The sequence below is a fragment of the Jaculus jaculus genome, chromosome 2, assembly GCF_020740685.1.
Source record: "Jaculus jaculus isolate mJacJac1 chromosome 2, mJacJac1.mat.Y.cur, whole genome shotgun sequence".
Taxonomy (NCBI): Eukaryota; Metazoa; Chordata; class Mammalia; order Rodentia; family Dipodidae; genus Jaculus; species Jaculus jaculus.
The window spans coordinates 54935527-54948532 of record NC_059103.1 but is presented as its reverse complement, the minus strand read 5'-3'; the positions used below and the strand labels follow the sequence as shown (position 1 = coordinate 54948532).

The 13006-nt window shown below is 42.0% G+C and overlaps 1 protein-coding gene across 4 annotated transcripts in view; it reads left to right on the top strand.

Annotated features, from left to right (window-relative positions):
• Aopep (aminopeptidase O (putative)) overlaps positions 1–13006 on the top strand; it is a 428441-nt gene that overhangs the window by 88575 nt on the left and 326860 nt on the right. For all 4 annotated transcript variants that reach the window (XM_045144107.1, XM_045144109.1, XM_045144108.1 and 1 more), the window contains one exon: positions 5334–5487. In XM_045144107.1, the coding sequence (XP_045000042.1) occupies positions 5334–5487 (154 nt within the window). The remainder of the gene's footprint in view (positions 1–5333; positions 5488–13006) is intronic.

The following is a 13006-nucleotide window of genomic DNA, read 5'->3' as shown; positions in this document are numbered from 1 at the left end:
TTTCTACCAAGTGAGAATACTAGAACTGTCTTCCTTGGGATGGACTAACAGAAACCTTCCCAGAGCATTGGAAGTACTCCAGGATCCCAAAGCTGTTTGTTACATTCACTTGGGAAACCTCTTTCTGAGACGCCCTATGGCTCAACCAGGATCTTTGGGTATTGGATTCCTAACAGCTAGCAAGTTGATCTGCCTCTGCTTGGTGCCACTTAGAACCAAGAAAGTATTTCTGTTTCAAAAGCTTCAGTATAAAACAGCTTACTCCTAATGAGCTCTATCAAGTAGAGGAGAGTTAGGAATCAAAGAAAATACAAAATCACCTGGGCTCTATAGAAGGAAATCATTTTTGGTGTTTAAAGCATAAATATGGGTGATCTTTTTAATATATCCCCCCAAATCATTCTTTCCATTATTTAATTTTATTTAATTTTAGAGGTGACTGTAAGGGAACAATGATGGCTTTAAAATATTTTTATTGGCATTTTTATTGGACTTGTTCCGGTTCTATTACCACTGTTGTTGTATCATTCCCAAATTCCAGGTTATTTAATGTCTGACTTTTATCTGCTAATCTCCATTTCTCTTACTTGCTACATTCTTATTTGTGTCTTGTAGGGCCTACTCCACATCCCCTGAGCCCATGACTTTGTTCTGATAAAGGTGCTGGTGGGAATGATATGAGTGGACACTGTAGTTCTTGGTGACCTTGTTCAGGGATTTAATAAAGACCCCTCTCCCACCAGCAGTTTTCTCTTAGCAGCAGTCTAAGTTTTACCTTGCCCACACCCAGTCAGATGAATGGTGTCCAAAACCAGGCGGGTAACAAACAATGGGTCAGAGTTGAACACTGAACACTGAGAGAAAGCCTGGTGTGAATAGCTTCTTCATTCTTTAAGGGATTTCCTTATAAGGTAGTGCCTACTCCTTATTTCTAAATTACCTCTTCTGAGTTGTATTTCATCACTTCATTAGTATCTCAAGGTTGAAAATGTTCTTTTTCTGGGCATGGCAGCTCATTCCTGCAATCCCAGCAATGGAAGTGGCTGAGACAGGATTTCTGTGTTTGAAAGAAACCACTATCTTTAAATTTATTAACCAATTTCTTTTTCAAGATAGGGTCTCACTGTAGCCCAGTATCACCTGGAATTCACTATGTAGTCTCAGGCTGGGCTTGAACTCTCAGCAATCCTACCTCTGCCTCCCGAGTGCTGAGTGCTAGGATTAAAGGCATGCATCACTATGCCCAGCTTATTTTCATTTGTTTTATATTAAAATGCAGGGGGCTGGGGAAATGGCTTAGTGGTTAAGGCATTTGCCTGCACAGCCTAAGTACCCTGGTTTGATTGCCCAGGCCCCACATAAGTTAGATGCACAAGGGGGCACATGAGTTGATTTGCAGTGGTTAGAGGCCCTGGTGTGCCCATTCACTTTCTCCCTATCTGCCTCTCTCTCTCTCTCAAATAAATAAATAAAAATATTTTTTAAAAATAAAATGCAGTATGTTAAGAGTGAAGTCATTGTTACTTCTGTTCTTCTTCAAAGAGCAGTCTCCTTCCACATCCCCTGATAAGATACTTGATTGCTCGGAGTCTGTCTTCCTTTCCTCGCAGGTGGGGCATAGCTCTTCTCTATCATATATGTGTGCTCCCTTCCTGACAGCCTGTCTTTTCACTGGGATTACCATCATGATGTGAACTGGGTCAACATTCATTATACTTATATGTGTTTATTATTAGGGGCTGAGCCTTATAGGCAAGCTATGGTTAATTCTGGACATGTTAGTTTTACTTGGAGTTAATGATGGTGATTTTTTTCTGTTCGCATTTTTCTTAGCTTTCTGCGTATTTGGCAACCTTGGACATTTCAAGATGATCAGATGTATTAAGTCATTTCTCAACTCATCTTGGTGAAAGTTCTCTCAGGAGGTCCTTTACCTGTCTCTGTGGGCAAATGCTACTGTCTCTATGGGGTCTGCAGTTCCATTGGCCTGCAGCTCTACTTTGCTTCTGTCCATGCTTGGCACCTTTCAGAGACTGTGGCCTATAGGAGGTGGATTTGTTTTTTTAAACTCTTGTATGTCTAAAAATGTTCTTATTGTAGCTAACATTTTTTTTCTCTGTCTTTTTCTAGAAGTTTGGAGAGTCTTGTCTTCATCTCAGACTTCTAAGTTTTGTAATGACCTATCTTGATATGAGTGGATTCTTACCCTGTGTCTTGGGTGTTTGTGTTCTTTCAGTCTTGAAGCCTTAATTTTCTTACCTGATAGTCATAGTGTGTCTGGTCATCTCTCTCTGCTTCACCGCCATATTTGTTTTTGTTTGTTGAGGCAGAGTCTCTCTCTAGGCCAGGCTGACCTGGAATTCACCCTGGAGTCTCAGGGTGGCTTTGCACTCACAGCAATCCTACTACCTCTGCCTCCCAAGTGCTAGGATCAAAGGCGTGCACCACCACGCCCAGCTTCACCGTCATATTTATATGGAGCTTCTACTACTTAGATGTTGGACTTCGAGAGCTACATTTTCATTTTTCTGCTTACTGTTTTATTTTTGGTGTGGTGTTTTGCTTTACCTTCTTGGAAATTTCCTTCCCTTTCTGTCTCATTTGATCCCTTTTGTTTATTTTTCTTTTGTTCTAGCAGGTTTTTTTTTTTAATTTTATTTTTTATTTATTTGAGAGCGACAGACATAGAGAGAACGACAGATAGAGGGAGAGAAAGAATGGGCGCGCCAGGGCTTCCAGCCACTGCAAACGAACTCCAGACGCGTGTGCCCCCTTGTGCATCTGGCTAACGTGGGACCTGGGGGGAACCGAGCCTCGAACTGGGGTCCTTAGGCTTCACAGGCAAGCGCTTAACCGCTAAGCCATCTCTCCAGCCCCCTTTTTTTTTTTTTTTTTAAAGGTAGGGTCTCACTGTATCCCAGCCTAACCTGGAATTCACTAGGTAGCCCCAGACTGGCCTTGAACTCACAATTCTCCTACCTCAGCCTCCTGTGTACTGAGATTAAAGGTGTGTGCCACAGTGCCCAGCTTTTTTTAAATCGTGCATGTGATTTTCTTTATTAATGAATATCCCCTTTGAATATGTTACTATATTTGTAAAACTGCAGTAAAGTCTACAGATTGTGGGTACTTGTATATTTGGTGCTTTTTAAGTGCTCCTTGAACAGGGCCACTGTTCTCCAGGTGGGTTGTTCCTGCCTATTCTGTTCTCTCAATCTTAATAGTGGCTTTTTCCAGGAACCTCAGAGGTCTTTGGTTTGTCTGCCCATCATTTAGGAGAAGGATTCTAAAATGCACATGGCAGCTCTGAGCGCCCACAGACGCCTGGTCAGCCTCACCATAACTGATCCTAGGAGCTCTCTGGTGCTGTTGTCATTGGACCTGTGCTCTTCAGTGGTCAGCCTGCTCCAGTCTCCTGCTGAGTGGGTCAAAGCTTTGCTCCTAGCAATCCGGAACCAAATCAGAGAAGAAGCCTGTGGTCCTAGCACCTTGTATGCATGTGTTTGTGTAGTCTTGTTCATTTGCTATTTCCTCCCTATTCACGTGTAGAGATTCTCTTTTCTTTTCTCTTTTGAAAGTAAGCTTGCACTTATGAGCTAGGGCCTTCGAAGGATGGAAAAGGGGCACAGGTATTTAAGATAGGGGAGGCAGTCCATGGGTCTAACCATTCTTAGACATCTAGCCAGGCTAGCTGAGCTTATCATGTCCTCGATTCTGGAGCCTTTGAGGCCTACTAAAAGGAACAACGAAGCAGGTCTTGTCTTGCCCCACAGTTAACTTAGGATGCAGGTTTATGGCATCATTTGTCATCTGTCTCTCTTTAGCTCCCATGTATTCTGTAGCTATTGTCTCTTGCCTTATTCTTTCTGTTCTTGATGGCTTATACACTCTTTTTTTTTAAAATTTTTATTTATTTGAGAGCGACAGAGAGAGAGAGAGAGAGAGAGAGAAAGAGGCACATAGAGAGAGAGAATGGGCGTGCCAGGGCCTCCAGCCACTGCAAACGAACTCCAGATGTGTGTTCCCCCTTGTGCATCTGGCTAACGTGGGACCTGGGGAACCAAGCCTCGAACCGGGGTCCTTAGGCTTCATAGGCAAGCGCTTAACCGCTAAGCCGTCTCTCTAGCCCGGCTTATACACTCTTTAAAAAATAGCTTTGGGGGGCTAGAGAGATGGTTTAGTGTTTAAGCACTTGCCTCCGAAATGTAAGGATCCTGGTTTGAGGCTCAATTCCGCAGGACCCACGTTAGCCAGATGCACAAGGTGGCACATGCATCTGGAGTTCCTTTGCAGTAGCTGGAGGCCCTGGTGCACCCATTCTTTCTCTCTCTCTCTCTGCCTCTTTCTCTCCTGTCTTTCGCTCTCAAAGAAATAAATATAAAAACTTTTAAAAAACATAAAATAAATAGCTTTTACTGTCCTTTCATGGGGTTTTGAGAGGAAGCTAAGATGGCCTCATGCGTTTGAACTTCCATTTTCATAGGAAACCTCATCACTGCTGTTTGTTTACTGATCCCCAGGGATCTGATTTTTGTTTTCCTTAACACAGGGTCTCCAGGTTGGTCTCAGATTCACTTTGTAGCTGAGAATGACCTTGAATTTCAGATCCTCCTGCCTCTAACTCCCACTACTATCTTAAAGATGTAGAGCAAGTAGAGAATGTGCCCTTTTCAGGGGGTCCATGCTTGGGGGTCCATGGCTCCAACTCTCCACTCTTGTTTTTCATCTGCTCAGGGAGGAATGGAGACCAGCTAAACATACTATAGTGAAGGGGGTTAGTTAGACTGACCTTCCACAGCTAATTAGTTTCAGATTTGGGACTACAAATTCAGGAACTTCCCTTCTGTAATTTTATGTTTTCTACTCTAGCCATTTAAGATAGACATGAATTGAATTTAGGCAAAATAGTTGGATTATTACTCGTAATCCATTTATTCATTCAGTCAACAGCTATCAATTACATTGCCTTTTAAAGGGCAAATATTATGTTAGCTAATGAGGATGGATGCATGTTCTTTCTCTGTGAGAGCATGCAGCCTGTGCTTTTCTGTGTTCGCAGCTGTGAATGACAGCCTCAACCACCTCCCTTTTCATTTTGCCCCACTGCTGCCTTCACTCATCACTGGGCAAAGACCCAAACCTCCAAGGCTGCTTTGAAACCTTCATCTCCATCTTGTGCTTTCCCTGAGGCCTGCAGTCATGACCTTCAAGTTGACACAACCCACCTCTAAGAGTTCTAGGCAGTTTATCACACAAGCTCTCCCAGTGCCTTATAGGAAGAAATAGAACTGAGTATGGATCAGAGCCTCATGCTGGCTGTTCTCTGTTTATAGGGTGCTTCAGTTGGCATTACTATGTGACCATGCCGATGCCAGCCTCCACCTTCACAATTGCAGTGGGATGCTGGACAGAAGTGAAACCCAAGACATGCCCATCAAATGACCTGGTGACAGAGAGACCCCTCCCACCTGCTAAGGCTGACTGCAGGTTCGTGTTTGGTAACTTACAAGCAAGCACTTGAGGGGAGCAGTGTGGGACATTTTCTGCAAACTTTATGAATATGAGTCATCCCAACTGAGTAAGTAAATCCAACTAGGATTAATAATGGAGGAAAAACCTTACAGGAGGTGAAGAGTTGAGAGCCAGAAATATGGGCCTGTTGTTCATGCAGAAAAAGAGGAAAAAGTACATATATATGAAATCATCCAGGAAGTCAGGTGAAGTGGTTTTTAGGTGTTAGTTAAAAATAAAGAGTAACCAATTCAACATTTTTCCTGTTCTTGCAGTTTTGATTTTGTCTTAGTACTTGTAAGCTGAAAAACAATAAGAAGATGCTGCTTGCCTTATGTTTGTAGGCCATTCGCTGTTTCAGTTCCAGTGGCTGCTGTTAGTGGTCTCCTGCAGGGTAGCCCATTGGCCTCTAGCAAAGATGGCATTACAGAGCCATTGTGTTAAGGCTTTGTTAAGTTCAGTAGTGATTCTCTCTTTCCCTGTCTTTCTCTTTGAATGGATCATTGAAAATCAGTTTGAGCTTTGTAAAAATTAGTATAGGAGATCTGTTAGCGCAATGGGTAAGGTGCAAGGACCTGACTTGGGTCTCTTGTAATCTCAGTGCTCAGGAGGTAGGTATAGGAAGATCCCTGGCCCTCACTGACTAGCCAGTGTAGTCTAATTGGTGAGTACCATGCCAGTGAGAGACACTGTCTCAGAAAAGGCCAGTGGTGTCTGAGTTGTCCCAGGTTGTCCTCTCACCTCCACACTCACCTGCATACACAAATTAGTACATACCATTGGATCTTCACCTCCTCAGAGGTTACCACTTCCAGCTTTGAGAACTGTAAAAGAGTCAGGGGAACCTCACAGTAGGGGCACAGACATGTGTGGCATGGTTTCTTCCCAGGCCTTGTATACCTAGCTCAGTTGAATTATTTTTCCTTCTAATAGGAGCCACTAAGTCAGAGTGTTGTGATGGAGGCACTCCAGAGCAGTGTATAGTGCCCAACTCATCCTTAAACACCAAGTGAGATATCTAGATATACATTCCTTTTGTGTTGGTCTTATTTGGCCACACTGCCTGTACTCTAACCTCAGTGGCTGTGCTGGCAATATCCTTAAAAGATATAGCCATGTTCTCTCCTCTGACAGGCATGTATTACTGCCTACATCTGCTTTTTTAGTAGAAGTGTGATAATTTCCTATTCTTGGTCAGTAAGTAATATGATAATTTTGAACTGTCTTTCCTGACAGTTGTATTTTGTATAGCTCTGGAAAGATTTTACTTTATAACCTCTTGAGGAAAGAAGGGAACTGTGGACAGAGGTGGTATAATGCTTCATTCACATGGGAGTGTTTAGTCACCATGAGACCTTCTAGTGCTCTCTTCCATGTTCTGCAGCCACAGTCAGCTTTATTTTATAATTGTGGGCAGCCCACATTTCTGAGTGGAAAAGAAAGGTGCCCTAGAGAATTACTTGGATTTAGGATCAGCAAGAAATACACCTTTTTGTGGTAAGCCACATGTTGGAGTACATGTGATTACAACATATTCTAACTTACCCTGGATTGACTCAGAAGCTATGGGTTGTTTGATGTCAGGGGCCCTCTTGATTTCCATATTGTATCATTTAGTATTGAGGATAATCCTGCAAAGTAGACCCACTTTGCTATTTCCATTTACAGCTGAGGCTACTGAGGCTCATATAGCAATTAGTTTATATGTTGTAGCCCACTGAGGAGCAATACATATATTCACATGCAGGTTTGGCCCCGCAGAGGTGACTTACACTCTTAAAAATTGAATGTAACATTTGATCCACTTTAGAAAGTGTGTTCTGAGCTACCTTTCTCCCTGGAGAGTCACTACCATAATCCAGCCGCTGACATTAACTAGGGTGTGTTCTCAGAAAACAAAAGTTGTAAGCCTTTGAATTTGAAGACACCATCTTCAGATATGGTGCTTTGGGCAGAGCCACACTTTCCTATTCTTGTTAATGGATTCTCAATGGTAAAGAAGTACTCTGTCCTTTACCTATAGCCTCAGGGTTCATTAATGGTTAAGGAGATGTGCTACTGAAAAAATGCATAGTTTACAAAGGCCAAGAGACACGGGATGGGAGGGCACAGTGTTTCCTTCGTATTATCTACTCTACCCAGAACAAATAGACTCACTTCTCACTTGTCCTGCATCCATTATTGGGAACATAGAGGGGCATGGACAAATTAAGTGGGGAACATGGGAAGAAATATGCCTACCGTTCTTTTTTGGGTTATTGGGTCTTTCTGTGTTCAGAACCAGTTGAGGAAGAAACACGAGGAGATTAAGGCAAAGATTTAATTGACAGAAGCTGGACTGAGGGAATGCTAAGTAAGGTCCATGATGTAAATGGCCTTTCTTATACTTCCTGTCCACATTAGATAAACCAACCCCAATAACAACCAGCTGGACTTCTCCACAGCAGAGATGTCCAGCTTACCTAGCTGAATGGTCAGCAGGTCCCAAAGGACTCAGAAAGATAGGTCAGTAGTGTCCAAGGTAGTTAAGGAGGTTGTGAGAGGACACTTATGACAAAGGAAGTGCATCTTTCTGTGCACAAGAGTAGGAGTGGAGGAAAGGGGCACTGTGGAATGGGCTCCATCACACTTCCTTCCCTGACTGGCAGCCAGAACTTGCTTATCAACATACTTGCCTCTCCGAAATGCTTACATCTGCTTAGTCCTGCCATGGCTTCCTGTTACATGTGAGACTTCCTTGGTAGTCACAGGGTGGCTTTTGTGTTTTTATCCATGAAGTCTGACTCTATGCCAGCTTTGCCAGTGGAGGTGCTCTAAAGTGCCAATCTCAGTGGTGTTTCTGATAATGTTCACATCTGGGCCTCCTTTCCTATTTCAAACCCTAAGACCACCAGTTCAATTCATGTAAATCTAACTTTTACAGGGACCTTAACCATCACAGGTTTTCATTTTCTTAGAATGTTCATCTGGGTTCCAGAAATTTGGCCAAAGTTTTGGTCACTGAAGTTTTGATCGCTGTTCATGTGGACTAAATTAGGAAGAACATTCCCTCCTCCAGCTCACTGTATACACTTCAGCCCACTCTGGGTGAGCACTGTAGTAAAGGTTTAGCTACAAGGCACTCAAACTGTCCAAAGTTTGCTAATTTTATTTGGCTCTAGCCATAGGGGGTCTAGTATTATATTTAATAATGCAAAGCCTTTGTTGGGGCCATACAGCATAGCATGGTACAGAAACTTGGATGAACTTCAGCAGAACTCAGTAAAAGTGATGAAAGGCTTTAAGAATTGGTACTGTGAAGAAGATCCAAAGGCTGGGCTGGAGAGATGGCTCAGTAATTAAACGCACTTGTTTGCAAAGCCTGATGGCTCAGGTTTAATTCCCCAGTACTCACAAAATGCCAAAAGCATAAAGTGGAACATGCATCTGGAGTTCCTTCAAAGTGGCAAGAGTCCCTGGCACGTCCACTCCTCCTTCTCTTTCTTTTCCTCTCTCTGCTTGCACATGAATAAATAACCATATATGTATTTTAAAAGACCCAAAGGCAATGAGATGACTCATTCTGAAGAAAGAATGCTTGGCAGAGAAAGATTATCATTGGAGTTGTTCTGGAAAGTTGCTGGACTGAGGGAATGCTAAGTAAGGTCCATGATGTAAGTGGCCTTTCTTATACTTCCTGTCCACATTAGACAAACCAACCCCAATAACAACCAGCTGGACTTCTCCACAGCAGATGTCCAGCTTACCTAACTGAATGGTCAACAAAGATGTGTTGATGTCAGAAGACAGTTGGTGAATGCACAAATCCAGCCCCCCCCCCACTTAGCCCTTTAGAAGTTTGTGTGACAAAGCCTGAGAAGCTACTTCCTGTTTTATTTTTAATTAGCATATGGTTAACATACAGTGTCATGTACACATCTTTAAAAGTTGCCTTGAGGAGTTTCTGGCCACTGTGCCAATCCTAAACCTGATCAAGATCATTCCATCACCACAGGGTGTTCTTTCCTGCCCTGTTCCAATCAATCCTTCTCTCCCATGGCTTCTTGGTGAGACTGAGAGAGATGAAAAAAAGAAGTCGCACATACTGAGTTGGTTGTTTTGGGTCACAACTAGTTTTAGCACAGCCCCAGAAGCCAAGGTCCACAGATAGGAACTCATAGATGGCTTCCTTCATAGGCATTTCCCTTTAGATCAGGAGCCTTACTTGCTTCAGTTACCCATAGTTTGATTGCCATAAAATCCTGCATGTTCTCATAGGTTTTGCTGGTGGAACACAGTGTTAACTCACACAGTTTGAGTCATCTTTATTAGCTAAGCAGGTGTTACGTATGTTGAGAGAGAATTTAATTCACCCTGAACAAATGGGATTTTTTTTTATGTACTTTTGAAACCTCAATTTATTCTCCAGCCTTTAGTGTTTTTGGTTGTGAGAAATAATCTTCTTTCGTGGGAGGTACTAGGCTGTGTTGGTAGATGGAATGTCCTTTACATGGTGACGTTAGAATACATAATGCTTAAACATATATCCAAACTTTGTCTAGAAGTTGCCTGCATTATTTCACATGCTCTGAAAGTTCTCCTTTCTCTTTTTAGTTTTTTTTTTTTTTTTTTTCCTTAGAAAACTCAGTAGTAGTCAGAGTATGTATGTAGCCCAGACTGGCTTAAAATTCCTGATCCTCCTGCCTCAACCTCCCAAGTATTAGAATTATAGGTAAATGCCACTACACTCCCACTCATCTTCTGAAAGTTTTATTTTCTCTTCTCTCTTTTCACTTGCCCTTTCTCTCCTCTTCTATCTCCTTCCATTCCTTTCTCTTCCCTTACCTCACTTTCTCTGTGTGTGCGCGCTTTTTAATAAAATATTTTTATTTACTTGCAAGGAGGGGGGAGGGAGGGAAGAAGGGAGGAAGGGAGGAGGGAGGGAGGGAGGGGGGGGAAAGCTTGCGCACAGGTGCACCAGGGCCTCCTGCAACTGCACTCCACTTCGTGTATCTGGCTTTATGTGGGTATTAGAGAATCAAACCTGGACTGTTAGCACCTGTAACAGCTCAGCCATCTTCTCTAGCCCTCTCTGTGCTTTATGAGACAGGGTCTCTTGTAATTTTGGCCTCTAGCTCACTGGGAGAATGCCTTGAGCTCTTGTTCTTCTTCACTCTACCTCTGGACTCCTGAGATTACAGTATTGTGCCACCATGCCCAACTTCTGAAAGCTTTTTATTTTTATTTTTTGCTTTATTTGTTTATTTTACAGAGAGAAAGAGGGAGAAAGAGAGAGAGGATAGGTGTGCCAGGGCTCCAGCCACTGTAAATGAACTCTGGACGCCCCCTTGTACATCTAGCTTACATGGGTCCTGGGGAATCGAACTTGGGGTCCTTTGGCTTTGCAGACAAATGCCTTAACTTCAGCCCTCTGAAAACTTTTTTTTTTCTTTTCACAATTTTTATTAACATTTTCCATGATTATAAAAAATATCCCATGGTAATACTCTCCCCCCCCCCGCACTTTCCCCTTTGAAATTCTATTCTCCATCATATTACCTCCCTATCTCAATCACTGTACTTACATATATACAATACCAATCTATTAAGTACCCTGCTCCCTTCCTTTCTCTTCCCTTTATGTCTCCTTTTTAACTTACTGGCCTCTGCTAATAAGTATTTTCCTTCTCACACAGAAGCCCAATCATCTGTAGCTAGGATCCACATATGAGGGAGAACATGTGGTGCTTGGCTTTCTGGGCCTGGGTTACCTCACTTAGTATAATCCTTTCCAGGTCCATCCATTTTTCTGCAAATTTCATAACTTCATTTTTCTTTACCGCTGAGTAGAACTCCATTGTACAAATGTGCCACATCTTTATTATCCACTCATCAGTTGAGGGACATCTAAGCTGGTTCCATTTCCCAGCTATTATAAATTGAGCAGCAGTAAACATGGTTGAGCACGTACTTCTAAGGAAATAAGATGAGTCCTTAGGATATATGCCTAGGAGTGTGATAGCTGGGTCATATGGTAGATCAGTCTTTAGCTGTTTTAGGAACCTCCACACTGATGTCCATAATGGCCGGACCAGATTGCATTCCCACCAGCAGTGTAGAAGGGTTCCTCTTTTTCCACATCACCGCCAACATTTATGATCATTTGTTTTCATGATGGTGGCCAATCTGACAGGAGTGAGATGGAATGTCAAGGTAGTTTTAATCTGCATTTCCCTGATGACTAGTGACGTAGAACATTTTTTCAGATGCTTATATGCTATTCATATTTCTTCCTTTGAGAATGCTCTATTTAGCTCCATAGCCCATTTTTTGATTGGCTTGTTTGATTCCTTATTATTTAACTTTTTGAGTTCTTTGTATATCCTAGATATTAATCCTCTATCAGATATATAGCTGGCGAAGATTTTTTTCCCATTCTGTAGGTTGCCTTTTTGCTTTTTTCACTGTGTCCTTTGTGGTGCAAAATCTTTGTAATTTCATGAGGTCCCAGTGATTAATCTGTGGTTTTATTGCCTGAGCAATTAGGGTTGTATTCAGAAAGTCTTTGCCAAGACTAATATGTTGAAGGGTTCCCCCTACTTTTTCCTCTAGCAGTTTCAGAGTTTCAGGTCTGATGTTAGGGTCTTTAATCCATTTGGACTTAATTCTTGTGCATGGAGATAGAGAAGAATCTATTTTCATCCTTCTACAGATATATATCCAGTTTTCCCAACACCATTTGCTGAAGAGGCTGTCTTTTCTCCAATGAGTATTTTTGGCATTTTTATTGAATATCAGGTGGCTATATCTATCTGGACTTACATCTGGGTCCTCTATTCTGTTCCAGTGATCTACATGTCTGTTTTTGTGCCAGTACCACACTGTTTTTGTTACTGTGACTCTGTAGTATAGGTTAAAATCAGGTATGGTGATACCACCAGCCTTATTTTTGTTGCTCAGTATTATTTTAGATATTTGACGTTTTTTGTGATTCCAAATGAATTTTTGGATTGTTTTTTCTATTTCCATGAAGAATGCTTTTGAATTTTGATAGGGATTGCATTAAATGTGTAGATTGCTTCTGGTAAGATTTCCATTTTCACAATATTGATTCTTCCAATTCTGAAAGCTTTTTAATGAAGAGTATTGGAGCCTATGTTAATAGTTAATAATGTTCCTGTGTAAATACATTAGAAAAAAGTATCACAATGGTTCATTCAATCAGTAACCCTTTCTACTTTGTGAAAACTTGAATTGAATGTGTGCACCAGAGCAGTGCTTAAGCTGTTGGGTGGAGAACATAGCCTTTTCAGCTAAATGTTTACCCACAGGCACCTTTGCCTTCTCCCCACACAAAACAAGGTTATCAGTCTCAAGGACTTTGGCTAGAGATAAATGTCAGTAATTATATTCTTCCTGTTACTTCACCCTGGTAGAAGATTTTATGAGTCTCCATCCATGTTCCTTTTCCTTCATCACACTTAGGCATAACTAGGACTAGAAGCTGTGTTCCCTG